Source organism: Herpailurus yagouaroundi, unplaced genomic scaffold (genome assembly GCF_014898765.1).
Source record: "Herpailurus yagouaroundi ecotype Mexico unplaced genomic scaffold, PumYag 142, whole genome shotgun sequence".
Taxonomy (NCBI): Eukaryota; Metazoa; Chordata; class Mammalia; order Carnivora; family Felidae; genus Herpailurus; species Herpailurus yagouaroundi.
This window is the reverse complement of record NW_024412397.1, coordinates 47302028-47328499: the sequence shown is the minus strand read 5'-3', so window position 1 is coordinate 47328499 and position 26472 is coordinate 47302028. Positions and strand designations below refer to the sequence as shown.

At 40.8% G+C, this 26472-nt stretch overlaps 1 protein-coding gene across 2 annotated transcripts in view; it reads right to left on the bottom strand.

Moving 5' to 3' along the window:
- Nucleotides 1-26472, bottom strand: part of ZNF521 (zinc finger protein 521) — a 250829-nt gene that overhangs the window by 15401 nt on the left and 208956 nt on the right. For both annotated transcript variants that reach the window (XM_040479193.1, XM_040479194.1), the window contains exons 4-5: nucleotides 14298-14429; nucleotides 11537-11652 (exon numbers count right to left, since the gene is read on the bottom strand). In XM_040479193.1, the coding sequence (XP_040335127.1) occupies nucleotides 11537-11652; nucleotides 14298-14429 (248 nt within the window). The remainder of the gene's footprint in view (nucleotides 1-11536; nucleotides 11653-14297; nucleotides 14430-26472) is intronic.

The window sequence follows — 26472 nt, the reverse complement described above, 5'->3', positions numbered from 1 at the left end:
CTGGCATTCTTCCTTTTGACCAGGTTCATCCTCTCTACCTTTCTACGGACCACAGCTGAGCCCGCCCACCCCCCCTCCCCCGCCCGCCGCAGCACAGAAATATGCTGTTTTCTCCCCTAATTTTTCTTTTTGAAGAGTCAAAATGGGTTCCGTGTTTTGGTAGGCATCCCTCCAAAGCACAGGTAAGCGTACATGTGGCATGTTTTCGAAAAAGACTCCGGCGGAAGGGAGGAATCAGAGATGCTAAACAACGCCGCGCAAAGTTGCAGACTGTTCGGCTACAGTCCAGAAAATGAATCCAATTTTTCATTCTGTCGTTATAAATATTTCATCGCAAATGGTACTGATTTTCTGCAACTGTGGTTAAGCAAAGGGCCTCTGTGTGAATATTTAAGAAAAAAAAAAAAAGAGGAGGAAGACAACGAAGAAGAAGGAGGGGGAATGAAAGATTAGCCACCAATTAATTTCTTACTTTAAATGTAAAAGATTCTGGGAGAAATTCAACAGTGATGTAGTGTGTGACTCAAAGAAGGAGAAGAAAAAAAACATTTACTCTGCTCTTCTTCTGACAGTTTCTCATAAAATATCTGCAGCCCATCTATCTTTTAGTACTCCAGGCTCCTCTGGAGAGCAGAAAATGGTGGTTTAAAGCTCACTTCAGTGCCAGTCTGCGGGAGATTGCTTTCCACAGGACCCCCGCTGATGGAGGCCTAGGGGAAGAGGCCCAGGAGTTATTCAATCAGCCCGAGACTCTGGGGCGGCTGGGGGTCCTTTGAGGGCTGATTATAAAGCTGCCCTCCTGTTGCCTGCCTCGGAACAGAATGAAATGAGCAGCCTCTTGCTGAGCAGATACTGCAAGAAGGAATTTCACCTGTCATGGAGTTTGTCAGAATTTCAGGATTTATCTTGGTGCAAAATTAATAAAATACCAACCAGGATTTCAGGCTGACTACTCAGCTGTGTCATCTCAAAGTGATCTTTCACCCAGGAAAACCTGGACAGTGAGTACAGCCACTCTTGCCTTACTTTCCCTTCGGAGGGTGAGCGAGACGATGTAATACCACCCAGACATCGGGATGAGATTTTGAACCAATTACACACAAGGCCGAATTACGTGTGGGTGCTACTGTCTTAATGTGTGACCTCTCACCCCGCTGCTGTAGTTCTAAAGCCTCTTTGGAATAAGCCCAAGTCTGAGGCATAAAAAGGCCATTTCTGCAGCTTATAACACAGTAGGTCCCCTATGGCATCACATCTGTTAAATTCATACACTGGTATTTCAGGCCTGAATTTGATTTATCTTTTAAAAAGGAGTACGAACAACAGACGATGTTAAGAGCACAGATTGTGAAACATTACAAATTAATCCTGGGTCCGCCGTGAACCGGGAGGGGCAGTATCATCTTTCGTTTTAACAGGCTGTGCCCTCCTGTCCGGTCACCCTCTGGGCTCCCCGCAGAGTGTGGGAGTGGGGAGTGGGGCGGGAGGCCCCCTGAGGGGATGGGACAGGCAGGGAACAAGTCTCCCTGCCAGCTCTGGGGCTCTGGGCTGCAGCCAGTTTTGGAGCTGGGCGTCTCTGCTCATTCTACTTCAGAAGGTGGCTTGCACCACGCAGATCACCAGAGTGTGTAAGAGGGGTTCTGCGAAGCCCGGGGTTAGGGCATTTTGAGCAGAGGCTTGCGGAGCCCCGAGGCAATTAGCTCTGGTCCTCAGAGTCGGTGGGGGGGGGGGGGCGTCACATTGCAGATGGGGCAGCATGTGGGGGACCGGGTTGGTGCTCACGCCACCGGCTGACCTGAGCCATGGGACAGAGGGCATGCACATTTCTCAGATCCAACTCTGGACTCTGAACTCAGGTTCAGGACAGACGTGACTGCAATGGCAACGCACACCTTGTCTGCTGTCCCCGGCCTCCTGTCGCTCTCAGACCATGGGTGCCCCTTACTAATCGGCGATTGGCAGCACATCCCCGGCTCCCAGAGTCAGCGATTGGTTTAAGGCCATTGCCGCCTGTCCGTGTTCTTCGTGAGACATTAAACGACACCGTAATGCGTCCCTTCCAGCTCTTCTCCTAGTTCCAGGACAGTCCCGTTTTGGAGCGCCACCTTTAACAAAGCAGTAATGGCCCGACAACGTTTCTGAGATCTCAGGAAAAAGTGAGAAAGAGAGAGGGAAAGCTTGCAAGCGAAGGCACAGATGGTGGGCGGAGACGCAGGGTGCTCTCAGCAGGCTTCAGTGGAGATGCATTAACTCCACAGAGGGATGAGGGCTTCCCACCAGTACCATCATGAATTATAACTGAGTATGGGAGTGAGGTCTTAGCGCCTGGCTCACAGCAAATAGACTGTTCTAGTTTCCTGCCCAATCACCTTTCACCCTTATAAACTCAAAGCACAGCAAAGCTCACTGCTGCTATTTAATGGTATCCCGGTAGCCTTTTATGTGTCTAGAAGGCACACAAACTTAGCAGATGTGCCCAGTGGTGTAAGTCAGATAATTACAAAATTAAGTTTTGGCGATGTCAGAAAAGGAAACCTTTCACGGGTGATTCGGGTTTCCATTGAGAGGTGGTCTTCTGTCAGGCGGGGAACGGAATCAAAGCAGGAGGGGGCGGGCGCGAAAGAAAGATGCCCACCTCTCAGACACCCTGGGTACCCGGGAAGAGCCTCCCTTTCGCGCACTTTCTCCTCCCCTTATGGGAAGGCGGTTCCTGCCCAGTTGGTTAGTTCTCCCACTCGCGCATTCGATGAAGTTATCAATGAAGGAGGTCTGTTATTTTAGGCAGTTTAAAATTTCACCGCTTTTAAAGGACTCGTTTACCCTGCCTTTCACTCCCGTTTAAAGCCTTGGAGTTGCTGTTCTAAATGACAGCACCGCGAGCGAGCACTGCTTTTAAGCACTATTCATCTCACCCGCCACATCTCGGGCTTTTACAGAACACTGCTCTCTCTCTCCAATAAGGGGAACTTACTCTTTCATAGCTGCAGGGCAGAGCCTGTTCCGAGCTGTAGATTCGCTGCAAATATAACAATAAAGGATACAAATGTGAATTCCTCTTAAAATACACGCTTGGCTCTGAAGCTGCCTTGCCTTAGCAAACTCGATCAAGAGCAGCCTATCAATCTTTCTCCAAATGCACAGCAACAGCTCATTTCGCGCGGCTGTCCGATGGATCGCCACATCGATGGATCAGAAGGCGCGGGAATGAATTCTTTGCTCATTTCAGGGGATTTATAGTTGAAGTCCATGATTACCATCTCTCTTTCTCTAATTGTCACAACAGTTGGATATGGGGGTGGTGTTTTCCAATAGTCGGGTAAAAGTTTGTAAACACAAAGGCTCTATTCTTGGCATTTTGTCTCCGCTAATGTGAGGAAGCTGATCCGTGTGTGGAGCAAACATCTAAAATAGGAACATATGTGGGAATTTAACGTGCCTCTCCGGATTGCAGAATGTTCTAGAAATTTGGATTTCCAGGTCTCTCCAAAGGATCTGACTGCAAACGTGGTGAGACAGAGCTCTGTCTTTACAGGACAATCATGCCCGCAGTTTCTCGTTCCTAAAGGAGGCAGATCTTCTGGCGCTGCAGCAGCAGGCTGTCTTGGCGACATACAAGGCGGCAGGGCCAGCAAAGCCCAGCCAAGGCAGAATGTGGCAGAGGTGATGAACATTTCCAGGGGGTGGGGAGGGAGGGGGCTGTGGAACTGGCCACAGTGCTCTTCAGTACACCCTAGCTGGATGCTCCATAAAGTCGCACTGATGGCAGTTCGGAGATGGCCATCTGTCGTCAACTCTGGGCCAGACAAAAAAATAATGTAATGGCAGATCGCTAACAACAGGGCTGTTGGAGGAGGGAATGACTCCTAGAACGAGGAGGTGGTGCTCCATCTTTTAATAGCGAAAACCAGCCATCGATATGAACATCAAGAAATTAATGGATGGAGAATTTTTAAAAACTGAGCTGCGGTGTTGTAGACACGACTCAGATGTAAATAAAGTGGCTTTGGCTTATTGCTATCACCTCTGCTGCCCCTACTTCGGTCATATTAACCACTTGATTCTTGAGCATTTGACTAGCAGGACACATGGTGAAGCAGTGAGGGCCAAATTTAGAAAAAGGTGAGCCCACGTTGTGCCTCCAAGCATGCACACGCAGATTAGGCATTTATTGGTACAAAACGGGTAATTGAAAATGCATTTACTCATTTAGTCCAAATGAGTTCATTGTGACAATCATGCTTCTCTATCTTTCCATACGCTTGCTTAATTTCTAGAAGCAGTTTTATAAAAGAGCAAAATAAAGCTACCTCGTCTTTAGATGCATTGTGAATGCCATAAAATTTTAAACTCCCTTCTTTGCTCAAGAAAAACCTTAGCTTTGTGCTACTGCATAGATGATAGGAAGAGAGAGGGGGTGGGGAAGGGGGAAGGGAGGGACGGAGGGAGGGAAGGAGGGAGAGAGAGGGAGAGGGAGAGAATGAATAACAGTCAAACTGAGGTTAGCTGTGTCCTATTTCTTTGTCCTATATGATTAACTTTCTGCCTTCAATGGTAAGGCCAATCAATCCTGATTGAATTATCCAATATTAACAGCTGAAAGTGATCAAAAGTAATGGTGAAAACATAGCACCAATCAATAAATCAATGCAAATGATTCAGTTCCTGGAGATTCGATCAAATAAAAGAGATAGATCAATTTAACCACTGAGCAAATTAAGTGGAAGTTGGTGTAGCACCAATTTACTTCAAAAGCCCCGCAGGCCCACAAAGCAGAGAAATGAGGTGGTGGAGAAACAGACCAGTTCCAGACCCACATGCTCACTTGACACAATTTATGCTCCTGAGATCCCTGAGGCTATGTGGTGTGTTTAGGGGCTGTGATTTCAGCCCCAAGAACAAGAGACACGCAGAGGTCCAAAGGATCTGAGGAACTGGAGAGCTAAGGTACCAGGAAGCATGAACCACCCAGGAAGAGGCAGGAAGTACGCCCCCCCACATCAGCTGTCCTCCCAGAGGACCACTCTGGAGCCCAGCGCTGGAGTCCACCCAGACACGGTAACGGGCAAATCTTCCAGTCTGGGGTTCCTACAGGAAGGCCGTACGATGAGAAGCAAGGCAGGACAGGGTGTTGAGTCTTAGAGTTGGAGTGGGGATAGTGAAAGCAATCTCAAACTCCATTAGAAATAAAAACAGGACAACTGAAAAATACAGAACGGTTTGTGAGGAGTATCCGGGGCAAAATAGTTTTAGGGCACTTCTTACAGCTTTAAACGCACACTTTTCCATTCTTCCCATTTGCAATAGAGGATCGGCCTTAGAGAAAAATATGACAACGAGCTAGAGCAAACCCTCATCCCCCCCCCCCCCCCCGCCACATCACATCCAGACCCCACCTTGTCTTTGATGGAGGGGGCAAGATAAAACTTTTGTTTCCGCTACACGTCCTTCATTTGAGGTATATGGAGAGAAGGGTCAGGTTGTTTTGAAACACATTTCTGAAAGCAAACGTAAATGTTTTGTTTTACGGTTATATGCTAAAAGGAAAAAGGGAAAGAAAAAAGCCCAAGATTCTTTAATCCTGTGAAAAAGATGAATGTTTAAAAATGAGAATTTTTACCTGGAAACCAATTAACATGAAACTATGTCAAGGTATGATTAACTGGGAAATTATTCTGGTAGAACTAGAGCAGAGAACTAAGGAAAATTCTGATGTGTTTGAGGTAGACATTTTATTTCTGAGTGATGATGACTCCCGATTAGGTTTACTTAGGTCAGCACTAGCGAGCAGGGAGAGAGGGTCAGGGGGCCAATGTCCGCCCAGTGCCTGTCTTCCTCCACACCCTGCACGGAGTGTTCTGTGTCGCCTACTCAGCTGCACTCTCACCACGATCCTGAGAGTTAGGTGTGAGGCCTTGTTGTTGCCTATGGGCCCATTGTACAGATGATAAAACTGAAGCACACAGTCAATAATAGCTTGGAAGTGACGGTGACCCTGTCAATCAAACTCTGGTGATTTTTCTCCGTAACTCATGCTTTTTCCCTTGTACTAAGCTGCCTATAGGGAATTGGGAGCAAATTAAAACAAATGAAAAAAAAAAAAACTAATGAAAACTATTTTTTAAACTACTAACCGCTGGAGACTTTATGGGTGGCTAAGTCTCCCATAATCACAGATATCAGAATCATTTCCATCCTTCAGAACCAGCTTGAACACCTCCCACATGAGGTCTTTCTTGAGTCTCCCAGCTGGAGAATAAGCATCTTCTTTTGGAATACTTATAACCATTGACTACATATTAGCTCATATAATGTTTAATCATCTGCATTGTCTTATCTTTTCTAGGAGACTATAAATGTGATATATTTCTAATTATTTTTTATATGTCATAGAGTGATTGGGACCATGGTCGATTTAAAATGATGACGTGGTAATTTTACAAATATTTGAATTAATAAATATGCTCCTTAATTAACAATGGCACTGGGACAATAGTAGTAAATAGCATAGGGCTTGTGATTTTGACTATGACTCCTAAATGTCTCATCATGTATTATTTAATAACTTGAGACACAGATTTGTATTAAATTGATTAAAAGCCTAGTTTAAGAAAACAGCTAAGTTAGCAAGTGACCCAGTGACTGGCTCAGCAGCCACATGGCCACGCTGTACTGTTGTCTTTTACAGCCCATCGTATGTGCGCTGCATCATTTTCTTTCAGAAATATGACCGTAAAACTTGAGCACCAGTTAAGCTGCGGTGTGAAAAAGGGCATCCAGATGAGGTGATCTGGTGGGAAAGAGGAGAAAAACAGCTGAAGAGACAATTACATACTGAAAAAGAAGCGATACCCGAAAATCATGGTGTATCCCTCAGAATGTCAGCTGCATTTTGAATGTGGAAAACACTGCATTCGTGAGCTTAAGGAGGGAAGGGCTGCGTATCAAAATAACCTTTGATTCAAAAGGAATTCAAATACCAGAATCTCAGAGCCTGAAGTTCACCCAGGCCAATTCCGTCTCTCCCTCCTGCTGAAATTCCCTCAACATTCATTACATTCGTAACATGGTGCCTGATGGAACTTTCTACGAGACACATTGGAAGGGAATGATTTGATCACTGCTATTGAATTGTAGCTTGTCTAGAGGCACCAATTAAAGAGTAATTAGTATATTGAAAGAAAGTGGCCTATTCAGCAGCATTTTTACAAACACACCACTTGCTCACACCTGTATAAACCACTTTGGATACAAATATGCATTGTAGGATATTATTCTTGGACCAGACCATCCCTCGCTCAAAGCAGCTTCCTTAAGTGCTGCAGAAAAAGTTGTGAGGTCTATTAGGAAAACATGTGAAACATTCAATATATTCATTTGCTTTTAAAATAACAAAATGTTCATTTAGTTCCAATAATACACTTTTATTCCAAAGCACATCTTCCCCACTGGCATGCAAGATACAAATAGATTAGAATTGCTTGCAAAAGTGAGGGAAAACTCTACCAAAGAAGAAAGACTACCTTGCCAATAATTGCACATTATATATCTCTAAACTGGAATGAGTACTTTCGGTAAGAAAGGTTTAGGGGTCATGTGAAGAGTATAAGCTTCCATACTGGCAAAAGGTGTGTCTTAGATTGAGTGTTCCATAGAAGTAGAGGTTTTGTCTCATTTAATTCTAAAAGGAATTGTGGGGGCGCCTGGGTGGCGCAGTCGGTTTAGCGGCTGACTTCAGCCAGGTCACGATCTCGCGGTCCGTGAGTTCGAGCCCCGCGTCGGGCTCTGGGCTGATGGCTCAGAGCCTGGAGCCTGTTTCCGATTCTGTGTCTCCCTCTCTCTCTGCCCCTCCCCCGTTCATGCTCTGTCTCTCTCTGTCCCAAAAATAAATAAACGTTGAAAAAAAAATTTTTTTAAATAAAATAAAAAAATAAATAAATAAATAAATAAATAGATAAATAAAAATAAAAGGAATTGTGGTCTGTGATGTCCAAAAGATGATGTCTGAATCATTGGTGTCCTGAAGATGGACAGTGCATAATAAGGAATTATCTGAGTACTGACTGGCGTTGTAGGCAAATATCAATGAAAATAACATACTCCCGTGTGTGTGTGTGCGTGTGTGTGTGTGTGTGTGTGTGTGTGTGTGTGTGTGTGTTGGGTATATAATTTTATACCCAACAAAGCAAGTCTATTCACACACACACAAAAAAATGGTTTCACATTTTTAACTGGGCATAAGTAGTGAAAGAAACGTAAATTAATTTTATGCTCATGAAATCATTTATGCACCACACCACTGAAAGACATACCATTGTTATATTATGAGGCAATTTTGAAATGCTCACCCTTGACTTGCCCTAGTATTCTCACTCTGACAGAAGAATCAAATAAACTATATGCTTTCAATCTTCCATTGGATTTCAGTTTGTGGGCGTTTCGTTTCATAACCTCTTATGAAAAGTCTGCCTTTCTGAACTTCAGTGGCATAAACAAACAGATGACTTCAAGTGGTATGTATGATATATGTCAATTTTAAAACTTGCACTTACTTTACTTACCACAGTGTGAACTACAGTGAGCTGATAAAATGGCTTCATTTGTCATTTTTCTATTCTTATTATTTTGGTTACTGATCTTATTTTCTATTGTTACCTTAATTTCAGTCAATTTTCCCCTTCCTTCTAGAAATTAACAAAACTATTATGGTTTTGGTACACTTACCATGCCCACTTTTCATGCAGGAAATAAAGAAATCAATCTTTAAAAATTACATTAATTCCATCCTCTAAGCCCAGATGTAAAGCTAATTTGGGTAATGAAAGCAAATGTACAGGACTGTGAACCCCTGAGGGTAAAGCATAAAAATCCAAATACTCTCAAAACGAGAAAAAGTAAAGTTAACTCTGATCCATTTTTCTTAATGTATTGGAACCAAAACCCACTGTTAGTACTCAGGACTTTAGAAAATAGACTTACATAGATATTTCAATGCTGGTTGATATTAGCTTTGTAACAATGATCACATACTAACTATAAAAAAAACTTTTATCTAGGGGATGATGCGTATATTGAACCTGGGTATTCATATCAAGACCATGTTTGATTCTGGGTAATGGGATTGGAAAAAGAGCGCTCACAGCTTTGGATTGTAGAATAAGTCTTCTTGTGACCCAGATCACAATCTGAATGAATGAGTCAGGAATATTTTGAGACATGTTTGACCTTCTAAGATCCTAAAGACTCAGGAAGAGTTGTATGTTTTGTATTGTATCTTTCATACCAACAGTTCTCAAAGTGTGGCTCAGGGACTTCTGGGGTCTCCTGGATCCTCTCCAGAGGTCTGTTATGTCAGGACTATTTTCACAGTAGCATTAAGACATCATTTGCCCTTACACCCTCATCATCTCATGAGCGCAGAGTAGAGTTTCCTACAGGTGACTTGACAAGGGATAAGTGATGACATCATCTCTCTGACAGCTAGTAGAATCGCAGGTGTGTATATTCTTGTGTTTAAAACTTCTCTCAAGTTTGATTTCTAATACGGAAATATCAATAGATAGTAAGCTGCACAAATCATAGGCCCTTGTGGTCATCGATCATTTTAAGTGTAAAGACATCCTGAGCTCAAAGAGTTTGAAAACCAGAGGTCTAGACTAATTGTAGAACAGAATGAATACCGTATGTTCCACGAAACCCTAAAGTATACTATAAAAGAAACCTGGAGTCCTGAAGGATGTGGATAATTGCTCAGCTTTGTCTGTGCTATGGAGGGGTACAGGCTACTACGGCCATAGTGTCGGGTTCTTTTAATGAAAGACACCCACCAAAGTCTTACCAACAGGTTAGCTGTATTAGAAATCTACTAATAACAGTACAAAAGTGCAAATTTGTTGCAAACTTTTTTCAAGAACATGAAAGAGAAGTCAGTCTCTATAGAATCTCTACAACTTTGATTTTAAGCTATTATTAATTCTGCTCCACAGTTTACATGCTAAGTATCACTAGGTATATTGGCCATATCCTTTACAGAGTCCTAAAAACCCAAAGGACTTACCTTTTGAAACATCTGGCAATAAGAATATATTTTGAAACAGAAATTTAGGTTGTATTAAGATACACTTTCTGACAACAGTCTGTGTCAGAGTAGATATCCCAAACAGATGTGACAGAGTAGATAGCTATTGAGAAGCGATAGAAAGTAAGATAGCAACTTTAATTTCAGCCCACTGACACCACTATGACAATGGGCTTACCCATTCTTTCATAGATTTTTTTATTTCACCTCCTTAATTTGCTATTTGTTTACTTATAGAACAGATGATAAACTGTAAATTTCTTATTTTGACACATAGTTCACATTAATCAGGCTTCCCCAGAGCCCAAAGAGGTACAAAGCTGTCTCAGGGTCTACAGTGTACTATGAAAAACTAAGGAGTGTGTGTGTGGGGGGGGGAGGGGCGGGGAGGGGGGGGGGGGGGGTTCCTGCTTAACCAGACCTGGTTTAAGAGATTCAATGTGAAAAATATTCCCCCCCCCCCCCCCCCCCGTTCAGGCTAAATAACTTTATTGTTAATCATTGTTAATAATAATGCTCATAATAATAAAATAATTTTAAGTTCGAACTCATTCTCCTCCAAGGGGACCAGTAAAATTTAACAAAAACATGTCACTCCTATCGTTTTGTCAGAAAAATAAGCGTAAGTATTATGCCCATTTTTCAGGTGAAGTAGCAGAAAAAAAAAGACTTCTTTTCCTTTCACAATAAGTAACATTTCTAGGATAGAATCCAGGTCTCTTACCCATATTTTAACTACTAGTCTATTGCTAAGATTAATAAAACCAACCAAACATTTGCATTATATTTTATAGTTGGTACCTATTACTTCATGTTACCTAACAACAACCCCGTAAGTGTTACACCCGTCTATCATTTCTTCATATCCAAGGTTCAGAGACATTATGGACCAGTGCAAAGTCATATACCTAGCGAGTGGGACACTCAAGGCTAAACCTGATGTCTTTGGATGCCAAAATTTTAACTACGAGGCTGTTCTAAGTAATAATTATTCTCTTCCATTATGTGGAAGAAACATACTGGACAAGAGTACAGCTTCTTTCTTCTCTTCCCCTCTCCCTTCCGATTTCAAGCCCCTCAGGATAACAATGACTTGGACATCCATCCAGCTTGGAGTCCATTGGGAACAGAACATGAATAAAACAGGATTGGGGAGAATGGGCCATAACAGCGAGGTGAATGATCCCATAGTCCAATAAACCTGACCTCTAAGCCTATCACACTGGGTCAGAAGGTCCAATTATAGGTCTGTTCTAGTTCTTTTTATGATTGACAGCAGCCAGAGGCAAAATTACTTTGGTGTCTGTTAATCCAGCCTCTAATTCTCCCTTTGCCCCAATACGCACAGAGCATCATGGTGGCCCAGGGTGAGTGATACTGTGAATCCAGATTTAAAATGCCCTTGTTTCCTATAAGAAGAGCAACTGAGTTCAATCCCAGTTCTCCTCGTGGGGACATTACCTGCAGCTCTGTTTGGAAGAAAAACTTCTGTGGACATTGTGTGCAGTCATAGATCTTGTCTTCTTGTCCATGGGCAGAGAAAATATGCTGCTGCAACTTGTTTGCTTGAACAAACACTGAAATGATAAAAGGATGGTGAACCTTGGGTTATTTTCTTTCCGAAATGCCCTCAGTCAATGACTCCCTGTGAACAGACCCAGGCTGAGCGGACTGAATGCCGCACCTTCTGGGTGTGACCACTGCCAGGCCCCCGGGGAGGGCTGAGTCACATCTGCTCATGCTTGGGTCCCCGGCTTTTGTTAAGATGCACTCTACCAAGCACCCAATTCAGCCCAAACAGCTCCAAAGTAAAGGTTTATCGAGGCCCTGCTCCCTATAAATCTTTTAAAAATAAAGCTGAAAATTGTCAAATGCACAGCCCTGTCTGAACAGAAATGACTCTTATTTCTCAGCAACCCACAGGTTAAGAAATCATAGATGCCAAAACCCTGCTTATTGTATTTGCCTAAAGTTATAGCTGGCAAACAGTTCTCTATTTAAATGTGTTAATGCTAAAAATTATATCCCACAGCTACTCTGGGGCACTGTCTATAAATGTGAAACAGAACGGCAGGTAAATTCTCTTTGGATACTTTAAGATCAACTCAGCCTACACACTGAATGCAAGGGTTTCAATAATATAAACATGTTCAATTTTAATGACTACAAAACAAGGCCCTAAGACTGTGTAACAGTTTACCTAGGAGACATACTATTAATAATTAAATTGTATATGCCAGAGGCAGTGTTTGGGTTGGCAGAACTGACTTCTGATGGATGCCTGGTGCACTGTGACCTAAAAAAGTTTGCATCTACAATATTAATCTGTATAGGCAGGGAGAGGAGTTATTAAAGATGTTGGCATTTGACTTTGACTCCACTCTAATCATTAAAATTATTCTAATTGCCAGCCAACCTAAAATATTAGAATATTGTTCTTGTGAGTCATACATTTTAATCACATTTCTCATTACCTTAAAAAACTACTCAGATTTCTTTGCTCCCACCTAACATGCTTTATATTGGAAGTTCTTTTTTTTTTTTAATTGTTATTTCTAAAATTACTTCAAGATACACTGAAACAATTCAGGTCTGTCAGCACAGAAAATGCAGACGACTCATGATTAATGCATTTTTGTCTCTTACCTACATCCACAAAAAGAAATGGGGTTTTTATACAGATTTGCAACTGATCTCCATATAACTTAGCACATGTTATGAGGCTTCTGGCTACAACATGAAATAACTATTTTATTAGGGGTCTCAGTCATGAGATCTATGACCCAGTCTTCCTTATGAAGACTTACCACGAGCTTTTATAAAGAACCCTGACTCCTGACTCATTGTATCTTAAGATAAATACTATGTTGTGGTAAAAATATAACAATATATTTTATCTTAATTGCTGAGAACAAATTGGTGGTTACCAGAGGGGAAGCAGGTCGGGGGATGGGCTAGATGGGTGATGGGGATTAAGGCGTTCATTTGTTGTGATGAGCGCCGGGTGACGTATGTAAATGCTGAATCGCTAAATTGTACACCTGAAACTAATATTACACTGTATGTTAACTGGAATGTAAATAAAAACTTAAAAAGATAAATTTTAAAAAGCACCCCCCAAGCCCAATATATATTTTTAAATATGAATCGAAAGCACAAGAACAACAACAACGAAACAGTTCCAAAAGAAGGAGTGGCTGATGGAATTATTGAAAGAAGGAGGCTCACAGGCAAATGTCATTAACACATTCAAGAACTACTTGCACTAACTGTATAATGAACATGGCCCCTCTCTTCTTTTGTTACAGGACAGAAATCTACAGGCTGAATGTAGTAAAGGTTAATAATCAATGCCTGGGATCTTGCTCTGCAAACAAAGAAGTCAATTTTGAGAGAAGGATATATTTTTGTTGTGTTTTGGTCTTTTTTTTTTTTTTTTTGACAAGTAAGAAGGGAACATAGCCTTGAGGGGCTTGACCACTGAGTTCAAGACATATGCAAAACAATCACAAAGGACTTTCCAAAATAACTTTGTCACTGTTGGGGGGAGTACCAGAAATACGTGTGATCATATCTCAACCCCATGGGCTTCAAATTATAGATTCTGATTTACATTTTTGTTTTTTTGCTGCTGCTGTAAACTATAGAGCCAAAACATCCAATGAAAGTTTCTTCTTAAAAGTGTAAATTTATATCAAAAATCCATCCAATTTCCTAGGAAATAAACGCCTCACCTAATCTGTTCATCTAATCTGTTTTCTAGCTCCAGGAATTTGGGAGGGTTTTAATGCTACCTTTTTATTTCTTATGGGAAATGTTAGAAAACTCTCCAAGTTTAAGTAACAGACATAGGCTGGCAACACGGCTGCACTTGCAGTCAGACATCTTGCGATTAAGAAGCAGCTTCGTGCAGGCACTCTTGCCTTGGTAACCTTTTCACACCGAGAGGAGAAAAGGGAACAAAACATGGATGTCGTTTTCCAAATGGAAAAGTGCAAACTTCTGAGAGAACTTGAAATGCCATTTGTTCATCCTGACAGTTAACCTTCCTGCCCATTTGAGCCTTTAAGTGGGCGGCAATCAATAATGCTAATATAAGCAGAAATCAAACATCTTCTCCCCAAATTGAACAGAAGTCCTGTCTGTAAAAGGCCATTGTGGTGGGAATATGCTTTGGTAGGAAAGACATGAACTGGCCATGAAGCTCTCTAGAGTTTCCTACCTGTAAAACAGACGGGGCACTTGAAGGTACCTCCCATCCCTTCGAAGCTGTGCTCTATCAGATGGCACTGGAGTTTGGCAGGGGAGTCGAAGGTCTGGCTGCAGAGCTTACATTCATGGTTCAGTCCTTCATCTGTGAAGAATACATGAACAGAAAAGTTGAAACACATCATATCTTTTTAAAAATTTTTTCTACATGTTTTATTTATTTTTGAGAGAGCACAAGCAGGGGAGGGGCAGAGAGAGAGGAGGACAGAGGATACAAAGCGGGCTCTGCGCTGACACCAGAGAGCCTGAGGTGGGGCTTGGACTCATGAACGGTGAGATCGTGACCTGAGCTGAAGTCAGATGCTCAGTCGACTGAGCCACCCAGGTGCCCCCACATCATATCTTTAACGGACAAGTGTAATTGCATCTGTTAAACTACTTCCATCACCAAATATAAATATATAGTAGCATGTATGGTTGTGGGTTCTTATTTCACATTACCTACGAATTTGTATCAACATAAAACATTTCTGGAATTTAAACTCCAAAGAGAATCAGAAGGCAGTATTTATCTTCCGGGTGAAGCATTTTGTTAAGCTTTTAAGGTATCATTAGGATGTCACTGATAAGGCATCTCTTTTTCACTATCATGATTTTATGGCTGTGTATTTCCAAAGTCCTAAAATAATGGACCCAAGGAAAATGGACAGCTTCTTCCTTAAGTCTCTCCTCTGGTTTTCCTAGAATGTTCTACAAATTTATATTTCTTTTTTTTTTAAGATTATTAATTTATTTGGAGAGAGAGAGAGAGCAAGAGCCAGTATGAGTGGCGGAGAGGCAGAGAAAGAGAGGGAGAGAGAGAGAATTCCAAGAAGGTTCCATGCTGTCAGCACAGCACGAACTGTGAGATCATGACCTGAGCCGAAATCAAGAATCGAATGCTTAAACGACTGAGCCACCTGGGCGCCCCTACACATTTCTATTTCTAAGGTTTTTAGTGATACTCCCATTGACACAAACTTTCTTTTTCTATTCCCAAGATTTCTGGGCAATTTTGAAATATTAATGCTTACAGTTTATCCTACAAGTGCTATTTTTATGCAGGGTACTCCCGGTTCTCCATATCTTCTCAGTTCATTGCTCCTTCTACTTTGTAAGATAGTTTTAATTTTACCCAGTGATCTAGACTCTGTCTTTCTCCGAAGGAATTTCTACGAGCTCCATGCTCAGTTTTGACTAGTCCTGGATTTTTCTTTGATATCTTAGGAACAAGATGGTAGAAAAATATTTCAACGTAATAATAATTGCTATATAATGTGAAGAGTTTCTGTTGTCGATAGACGCCATTATTTTTAGGTTGCCTATTTCCTCATTAAAATGTTTCTGAAACTTAAAATTTAAGGATTAGTCCAACTTATTTCAATTTGCAATTATAAGAAACGAAAACCAGTAGCACTGGAATGAACAACCCAACACTTCTGGAGTGTTTTCTGCATTTCGGACACTGCTCTTCTAAGTGCCCAGATATAAATTCATTAATTTAACAGCTACTATTAGCCACATTTTACAGATGAGGAAAATGAGGCCCAGAGACTGTAAGTGATTTTTACCCTGAGTCACAGGGTCAATATTTGGTGGAGCCAGAACTTAACTCCAGGCATCCGGGCCTCAAGGTCCATGATCTTAGCAAATAGGCTATGACATTCACCAACTACTCCCAAATGACTTATCAGAGTAAGGCCAGAGAGGTTGCAATTTAACCTGGCTTGTTATCAACTTATACTCTTACCTTCTCCTATTTGCAGTGATAAAAAATGTTACTAAGGATCATTAGTGAATGATCTAGGGAATGTGAAAGACATATTCGTACCATGTGGGCAACAAGTCTATACTCCAAAGGTATTTCCTTCCATGCAACACAACATGCATGTGTAAATCCTTCTCCAGCTGATATTACTGGCAACACAAAGGCTCAATTACAAAGTGAATTATTATTAGCTAACTAGGAGTAAAAATCACTCTATTTGTATTCCTAATCTTTCTTCTCACATAAGTATGAGTCTTTAGAAGCAGAGGATTGGAATTTGTAAAAAGAGAAGCAAAGCACTAATTAAGCCACCCAGTACTGTCTACATTTCACAAGAGATAAAAACCTACTCTGTATTTGGGTGGCACAGTAAATTCCTTGATTATAATTATGTAAGAAGGAGTTTAATTGTGCATACTGACATGACAAGGGGTTATACAAAAAGCTTTAGGGATTATATAAGATCAAGGGGTTTTCATCTGTTCTTTTCTCTCTTTCTTTTTTTAATCCTAAAGTCACCAAAAATTTTCCGAATTTTAGGTATTAAGAAATATAAGAAACACCACTGTAGGGAATTGGGTCAGTAAGTTGATCATCAGAAATACTTGGCAAATTTAAATGTTTCCTTGATGACGCATACCTTACTTTGGTGGTAAGAAGGTAACCAGGAGTCTTTATTTCATCTTTAAATTACGTGTTTTGCACAAGAACCAAGACGCAGCCTATGGGTGTGAGCAGGTATACACATTTGTTCCGGAATTCTTAAACTCGCAATATTTGTGAAGTAATATATGTAAGCCTGGCTGGCTTCCTTGGGGATAATGACTGACTGTTGCATGAACACAAAGTGAATTATGCAAGTTAGAATGGTCTTTAATGTGATGTTTTTTCTTGACTATGAGTATTTTGTTTGAAAAAATAATAGAAAGGAAGAAAGATATATGTGTATGAATACAAGCAAAACGTCTTCATCGATTTTTATTTATTTCCTATCCTAAGAACAGAGTCATTCCATCACAAAACATTACATAATCCAAATTCAGTCAGGTGAATTCACAAAACAGTGGCACACAATGATAAAGCATTTACGCATGATTAGTGCAGACTTAGTTGCCCTGAACCCCATACCCGGTGAAGGCACTAAGGGATACCAATGATCATAACAATAGCTTCTGGCATTTTCAGAACTGTTTACAGTTTAAAGCACATTTTTTTTAATATGAAAAAAAAAGATGCTGGGGGTTCTACCTGCCTTTCATTTCTAAGTTACATTTGAGGTTTTTTTTCCAACTACTGACTTTTCCCAGCTATTTGAGTAGGATAGAAAATATATTTGAATTATTACACAGCAAATGATAGATAAGCAAAAGCTAGTGTGCTCCGAGCTACAAGTGAACACATCTAGACATTTCTCCCACTTTTATTAACTTCCCTACTCACTTTCTCCCTGCTCCTACTTGCTTATTTCCACAGGGTCAAATGGATAATGAGTGAGTGATAGGGGGACCCAGAATGCTTTTACCACTGGTTAACAGAACCCATTTTATACTGTTCAACTGAAGAACAGGGTAGAGATAGTATTGGGAAACTAAGACAACATATTTATAATATGAATTCACAAGTTTATCCTTATTCAGAGTCTCTGTTTAACTCAGCTCCCATATATTCTCTATTTGCATTGTGTGGCTAAGGGCAGTGTGTTAGTTTTCAAACAATTTTCTAAAAAATCCTTAGTACTGGGGGATCTACCTTAGGTAAGCCCTGTTTCCTTCCAAAAGTGAGTTTCTCTCCTTTCTTCTTGCTATCTGGTATGAGGTAGTAAGGAGCTGTAAGGTGACACTGTGGTTTTAATTTGAAGTTGATGTTCAGGGGGAGGCACTATCAACACCTCCGAATGCAGGTGAACTTAAGCCTTAGACTCAGGATTTTGCGGAGGAAGCCACAACTTGCACCTTGTCTTTTTATCTCCCTTCTTCATAAAGGTGCCAAAAACCTAAAAATTCAATCAAAGTGACCATTTCTGCTCTCCGGAAAGGTAGCAGCTGACAGTAATTGGATAATACAGTCTGACTCATTTATTAAAAAGAGATTCTGAGTCAATTGATTTAATAACCATTACAATATTCCATTAAGGATATAATAGGCTAGTGCAGCCCTATTTTTTTTATTGAGTTATGGATGAGATCTACGGATGAAATTTCTAGATTTTTCTTCCCTTTTTTGCCTATCCATAGTCTCTAGATTTTCCACAGGGAGCAAAATTTGCCTTTGTAGGTGACTTTGGAAGCTAAAGGCTAAAACTGCTACCCTTTCCATACCCTACGAATAAAGATTGATGGCCACACTGCAATTCTGATTGTCAAAAAGTTACATAGCAAATAAGCAATATTATGCAGTACAGAAAAACTCCAGTTCTAAACACTAGGCTGAAAAGTATTCTAACAAATACATGGGAGAACAGAAATTAGCACAAGGAAAGGGAGAAAGAAACATCAGAGCGCGATTAGTCAATTGAACGAGAAGACCATGGACCTTCCAGGATAAACCCTCGTCTTTCCAGAAAACCCCTGTTTGTTATGTACTGGTGGAGGGGAGCATGCGTGTGGCCAGCACTGTGGGTCCAAGGTCAGGAAAGGCACGAGTGAAGCTCTCACCACTGAGAACATGTTGGAGGCCAGCGACTTCCTGTCCTGGTCAACTGCTTTAAAGCATGACCAATGACGGTGTGGGCATAATTGAGAAATGATTTCACATGTATATAAATTTCAGCTAAAATAATTACTTCCATTTGTTAATCTTCATTTAAGCGCGAACATAAATGTTAACAGGAATCAAGTCCACACAGAAGACACTGATGCTAATGTAAATATTTACTCCACTCTTCAATGTTTCAAAGGAAATGAGTCTGAATACATAACTGTAATACCACTTCAATGTAGGGAACGTGATAATCATTTACAAAACTTTGTGCTGTAAGAACAAAATCTGTTTGTCTGAGGCCAGTTCAGAGGGGAATGATAATTTCTCTCTCTCCAATTTATAAAACCTGGACCAACACAACTATTCGTCAGTCCATGTTGTAAGAGAAAAAAATAACAGCTACCATTTGGATGTTCAAGCACAACTCAAATTATAAGCTCCGACATGGCAATTGTTAGACACTGACATTTCAATATAAGCTTTAAACAAGAGAAACCCTTTAAGCAGCCTCCAGACTGTGTGTCCCATGTTTATACTCCTTTTCCTTCAATAAAAACAAAAATCTAGAGCAGCTACAAGCAAATGTTCAGTGGTTGACTTACATGCAGCTGTTATCCCAGGAATCACTGGGGGCCCCCTTATATCGTCTGATCAACACGGCAGCCATTACTGAGGACCAATTTGTAACAGTTTATAAGTAGAACTCCTTCTCTTATTTACCCTCGAGACTGGCCAGAAGGGTCCTCCAGCCTCTTCCACTGCATAAATCTATAGGCTAAAGTCCAAAGATACAAACCCCTCTCGGTGCATCATCATGTGGCCGGGGCCATACTTAAAAGCTCTGATCTGAGTGGGAGTAAACTCTGCCCTTGGAATCCAAACAGAGGAATCAAATGCCCTGCAGTTGTAATTTTTCCAGTTCGAACATGTATACCACTATATCCTTATATATATTTTTAAATCCAACAAAACTATGCCCTAAACCAATTCCCAACCCCCAACCCTTTACTCTGCTTCTCCTCTTCCCTGAGTTCATTTCCAAGCACACATTTATAAGCTAGGGGTCTGAGGAGTAACAAAGAAAAGCCATACATGACAAAACTCACCCCTCGGCTACATGGGCTCACCCTAGAAACCAGGAGTAGAAAAATAGGCAGACTGTACTGTGATTTGCCACACGCACAGCCACCACATCTCTCGAGCTCTTTCCAGGGCTCAGGCCACTGTAATTTGTTGTATTATATACTGCACATATTTCACAACTGCAACGTAAACACACTGAGGTGCTAATCTGGCAACGGAGAATATTACTTAGGCCTCAAAGTCTGCCAGTAGATTAGTCATTAAGCCCCCAAAGTAAGGCAGAATTTGAGAGTGCTGAATATTATGCGAACCTTTTCTTCCCTAGTTAAAAAGCTCTGCTCTGTTCTTTTGAACAATTCAACACGAAAACGAACATTGCCTGAAGACTGACGCCAGCACCTTCTTGGATTTTCTCACTGGCAATATGGCAATGTCTGCCACTGTCAGTGTTTCTATGCCACACAAGAGAGGAATACAGGATACAAGCATAAGACTCACAATAAGAGAGAAAGGGCATTGGGGACAGTAGGAGCAAATGAGCACCAGGTGCCTCGACTCTGACTATCCACACGTGCCACCCTTAGGTATCTCGAGAAAAGCAAAATGATATGCACCCCACGTGTCTCCGCCAGAATTTTATTTCAAGGAGCCCTACAAGGTGCGAGTCTGCATTTAACTCCGTTACTACCTGTTTTTGGCCAATGGTCTTAAGGGCTACGGTGCTTTTGGACTTTATAAGCAAAGCCACTGATATTGACACTGTTATTTCCTGTCTTGAACTTCTCATTATCAGCAGGGCTGGAGCAGGAAATGATTCAACTGGGGTAGGCTGCATTGTACCCAGCAGATTTTAAAGAGCCCAGGGGCTGCCTGGAGCCCCATAAACATCAGCAGCTTGGAAACTAGCAGGAGGTCCAGGTGGGCCGGGATGGGAGAGGCAGGCAGTGGGATTTTAGATGCTCTGAGATGCAGTATTGTCCAATTCCTTGGCTATTATTATCGGTTGTGGGTATAGTTATTTGAATATTCTCATGTAGGAGAGAACGCTGGAATGCTGTTCAAACAATAAACAATAAAACAAACAACCCACTGAAAAAAGTGGCTTCCCTTCACCTGTGGGGACTCAGCAGCGATATTTTGGCACACATTTGAAAATAAGGATGAGCAGGTAGACGAAAAGATATCTTTCAAACCTGACCAGTATTTTGGTACCTCCAGGTCGTCAGCCTTTTCTTCTCTACTTTCCTAATTTAAACATGAGCCCACAGTGGAAGTCTCAGAGAAAGCATACAGTGCCAGCAAATAGCTTTAAAGGTAAAAACCTGGGCTCCAAATGTTTTCATTTAAAAAAAAATGGGTTTTTGGTAATGCACCGATAAAATCACTTTGAGCTCCACTCCCCTCTCCCCCCCAAGAAAAAGCATTCTTAACTACGAAAAGAAGAAATACTGTTAGCCCTGAAAAAGGCAAGGGTGGCAACAGAGTTAGGAGTGAGGACTAAGACCAGCTAAGTCTGAAATATATCCTTTAGATCTGCTCCGGTAGAAAACAGCGTGGCTTCCAAAAATTAGCTTGTTGCATAAAGCTTTAACTTGCGTATACGTGCTGTATTGCATCGAAAAGGGTCCATTTTACTTGACACTCAATTTCCCCCCTTATATATGCTTGCTTGAATGCATGAAAGTAACCTTTGTTCTTTTACAAAGTTTTCACCACCTAATCCTTAGTGCTGCAATGTTCTCTACCGTGACAGCAAAGTTTCTGAGCACACAAGACACTATAAAAATTTACTTCCCTTTTGCATAATAAATTAGACACACAATATGATTGGAAACAGCATGCTTCCAATTCAGTAATGCATTTCAGCTCTTGCCTTGCCTATTAAAGAGTGGTGGATGGCAGCCCAGGATATCTCTGAACGAGGGCGTGCCAAGCACTAAGTTTGGGGTTATTCATCAATTTGTGCCACAAGGCAAGTTTCAGGAGGGCAAGGACATTTGTCTGTTTTGTGCATTGATGTGCGCCAAGCACCTAAAACAGTACACGGCTCATAGCTGGGACTCAATAAATATTTATTGAATTTATGGGAAATATGCATTTTGCTGGTCCTACATGTAATTTCAATCAGAAGAAAAGGCCGCGACTAACACCAAAATGATATTAATTATTTATCAATTGTTTAAAAAGTTTGCTCCATTCCCTTGTACATTAAGCCCTATGTGATGACACGTTTGGACTAACCAAAATTTACCTTATTCTGTTTGCCTTTGCTATTTCCTGAAATGAGAGGAAAATACTCTGGCAAATAAAGCATTCACAAAGTAACTGCCCTTATTTGCCAGTTTAATTCTGGCAAGAAACTGAGAAGCCCAAACTTATCTCCTGTTTCAAGAGGGGAAGTGTGACAATGGAATACTACGTGGCAATGAGAAAGAATGAGATACGGCCCTTTGTAGCAACGTGGATGGAAATGGAGAGTGTGATGCTAAGTGAAATAAGTCATACAGAGAAAGACAGATACCATATGTTTTCACTCTTATGTGGATCCTGAGAAACTGAACAGAAGACCAGGGGGGAGGGGAAGAAAAAAAAAAAAAAAAGAGGTTAGAGAGGGAGAGAGCCAAAGCATAGGAGACTCTTAACAACTGAGAACAAACTGAGGGTTGATGGCGGGTGGGGGAGGGGGAGGGAGGGGAGGGTGGGTGATGGGCATCGAGGAGGGCACCTGTTGGGATGAGCACTGGGTGCGGTATGGAAACCAATGTGACAATAAATTTCATATAAAAAAATAATAAAAAAAAAAGAGGGGAAGTGTGATCATGCATTTTATACCTGAAATACAAAAACAGAACCATGTGAAAGAAGGGATATTCACCTTTTATTTGCCCTCAGTCATAGAGAAACCTCTACTTCACACATAGTTTTAAACAATTTTTATTAATAGTTATGTATTCTGATATTACAAAGCTCCATACTTTTAACTAACTGGTTTAATCAGATGTATGCATCGATTGCACTCTTTGCTTAAAATTCCTCCGGTTTGGTATTAAATACATACTATTAATGCCTCATGTCTGGGACTAGTGGCCCAGGTAGAAGTGCAGGGATTTACCTTCAAGTACTGTACAAAAAACCAAACAAACCATAAATTGGTAAAATCGAAAGAAACTAAATGTAACCTGCTTTAAAGTTAAATCCATCAAGAAAACATCTTGGAGTACTGAGACAGTGCAACAGTCAATATTAATTCCGCACAGCAGTGGGCCAGCCATGGGAGCCACACGCTGGACACGGTTCTCATCAGGTATGTGTTCGTGTTACTGTGCTGGCTTTATGGCAAGGGTCAGGGCCTTTTCTTTTGTTTACCTTCTTCTTCTTGGCATAAAGCCACGAGTTATTTGAAGGAGAAAGTCTCCAAACACTGAAAAGCTGTTTATCTTTGCTAGAAAGCATAGCCTGCTATCGCTGATGATTTTAAAACAAAATAAAAAAAAAAAACCAGCAAAACAAAACAAACAAAAGAAATGGAATGAAGTTCACCAGCTTCTGCAAATATTATGGATCTCAACAACCATGGGCAGTAGGTTCAAGACAAGAAACTAGTCAGGCATTTCCAAAGCTAATTATCTAAGAAACTTATGTTATTGATGACTTTTTGCAAAGTCATCTGACCTGCGGTGTTCAGAATCGGGGTTCAGCACCAAAACACAAGTTAACTCTGTGACAGGTGGGGCACGAAGGTATAAGAGGGGCAAGAATCTCATATTTCCAAGGGACCATATCCTCCTTTTACTTTGTGGCAACACTAAGAAAATCCTAAGCAGCAATGCAAAAATCACAATACTGCACGTTATTTGCAAATGACTCACATTTTTATTGTTCTATTGGTGTGACCTTAGAAACTTGGCCTTGAAGAATAAAAAAAGGTAATGGTGCAATAAATGCAATAAGATTTCTAAAAACAGTTTATTGGAAATGTGCTGTGAAACTTGAATTCTTCTAATCAAACGATGCCACCCCTTAGAGAAATTTTCCTGTGCATTATTAAAGTGATATACTGCAGTACTAGTTAGAGCTCCATAACCTTTAAATTGCCTGATTGTAATTAAGGCCACTAGTTTTATTTAGGAAGGTTCAAGGAGGCTCAATTTAAGTTGGCTTAACTAGTGTGAATTTAATGTCATGCTGCCAGAAGGCACAGGAACTCTCTGGCCTGGCTGTTCTGTGGCACATACAGCTGTGGGGTCATGAATTCTAAATTAAGCCCACATTTAAAGAAACTACAGATATCAGGAAGTAGCTGGCTGTGTGCAAGTACACATCCCCATGGTTGTATATGTATATCATTCATTCATTCATTCACTGATTCATTCTACTGGCAGTTTCCTAATTTGGGAATCGAAATATATCTGATTAGCTATAGTGTGAGTAGAAGCGGTATATAGTTACTCTTAAAGGCATAATGATCACTTTCATTGAAAGGTGGGGCTTAAGACAACGTCCAATCAGCATTACTGATTCAAAATAAAAGGTGCTTGTAACAAAATCGTAAAGGCAGGAATGTTATTCACATTCTAAAAGAAATTCTAAGAAGGAAAATTTATAGTTAGGTATTTGAGGGGGAAATAAAGGGTACGGTTTGGACAGGCCACTAAATGGAGTGCTGAGAATAACATAAACTTCACTGAAAGGGCAGCAAATCTAGGACTGAAAACAAAAGAGAAGAGAAAATGAAGGTACTCGATGCAGAGACCAGCAGAAGCAAAGGGTAGCAGCAGAAAGAAAAACACTTAAGGATTTGACCCATGTTCAAAATTTTACTGGATGTGAGCTCAAAAACATTCATCTCTGGATAGAGTGCTGGCACTTTTCTGTAGCTCCAACGGCAATAATGATAAATGAATTTCCTTACAGCCAAGTGGCTCAAGCAGCCAACTACGATACCACTATATAATTAATAACAATAAGCAATTAAAGAGAACAGCAGGTTACAACTATAAGGTGTCAAAATACATTAGCAAAGGAAAAACACTGCAGCAACACAAAAGAAAAATAAATATACAGTGTTGGAACCTATATACAGCTGCCTCTTCCATACTGTATTTTAGATAAAGCTTTTATGCTTAAAGAAAAATAGAGGATGGCATAAAACTACCATAAGGTGATTAACGTCCCTCCAAAAGCAAATAATGCTCCCTAGGCTCAGAGAAATCTGAAAAGTGATATGGGAAACCTGATTGTGAAGGCACAGGAGAGTTGGCTGACCATGATTTGGCGTTATCGTTTTACTAAGAAATATTCTAATAAATACCTCCCTAAACTGTATTTGTTGGCTCAAGTATTTTCAAAGATCCCAGGACATTGTGCTTTTTTTTTTTTAATGTAAAATGAAGAAGCAATAAACCAGGAATGCATAGGAAAAAAAATGAAAGGGTAAGTGTTATGTAATTGGCTAAATGCTGGGATGTTAGACAAAGTTAGGAATGTCCATGGAGACAATCTAATTAACTATGGACTTGTTTAAAAGATGAGAAAATGGAGACTAGATATAGTAACTGACACACTTATGACGGCAAAGTGTATGGCACGGCCGGTGCCAGAATTCAACGTTCCCGAATCCAACACCACACTGTCCCACCAAACCCTCACTTTAAAAAGTTTCCTCCCTCCTAAATACAAAGACTCAAGTTGATAGTTAAGCAAAGTAAGTTACTGTCTTTCTAGATCTTTTGGTAATGTGCAATGAGTTATTTATATTTCCATGCTGCCTGGTCACTCCTTTGCTCCCCGACAAGACAAAGCCCAAATTTATTTCAATCCACTTCATCCCCTATTTCCTGACCAACTATGGTTAGAGTTTCTCTTGCCCTTGTGAGAGTGCTCCTCTCTCTTCAGAAGCAAAGTGAAGCCTTAACTCATATGCAGCCCCTGCTGGCATTGAAAGTTAAATTCCCTATATCTCCAGATTCTGCAGAGAAGCGAGGGAACACCATTCTCGGTAAAGTGCTTTGGCCTGAGCTGTCCATGTGAAGGAAAACACTCATGATGATACAACTCATCCATGGCAGAATGTTGATGCTTAACTCTCAATGGCAATAACCTATTGATTTGGTTAAATTGCCACCTAAAATCCTGTGGAGACCGGACTTGAGCTTTTCTTTATGGAATCATATTTGTTCAGAAACAAAGACTGATTTCTTAATTCTAGCCTGCCTGTAGCGAATTCTTCATCTTTAAGTTCCCGAACCATTCCCTGATATGGTACTAAATTGAGTATTTGGGAAGAAACTGAGACTGCATGTATATTCTAAGTGTGTGGCTTACCAAAAAGGAAATGCCATACTTATGTATGGAAAATAGGTTAGCTCAATATGTTCCTAACCTACTTTTCTCTCTTGGGCATCATTCTGGATACACCAGCACATCTAGGCACTTTATGCTGAAGCCAAGATGTTACTGGCATACCAATGAATCACACTCATTTCTATTTCCTTCTGTCTGTTTCCTGTCAGTCAAGAGCAACCTAAGTGAGAGAGTTATTATCTGTTGAGATGGGAAAAAGAGAGGGAAGAGGAGGGGGGAGGGAGGGAGGGAGCAA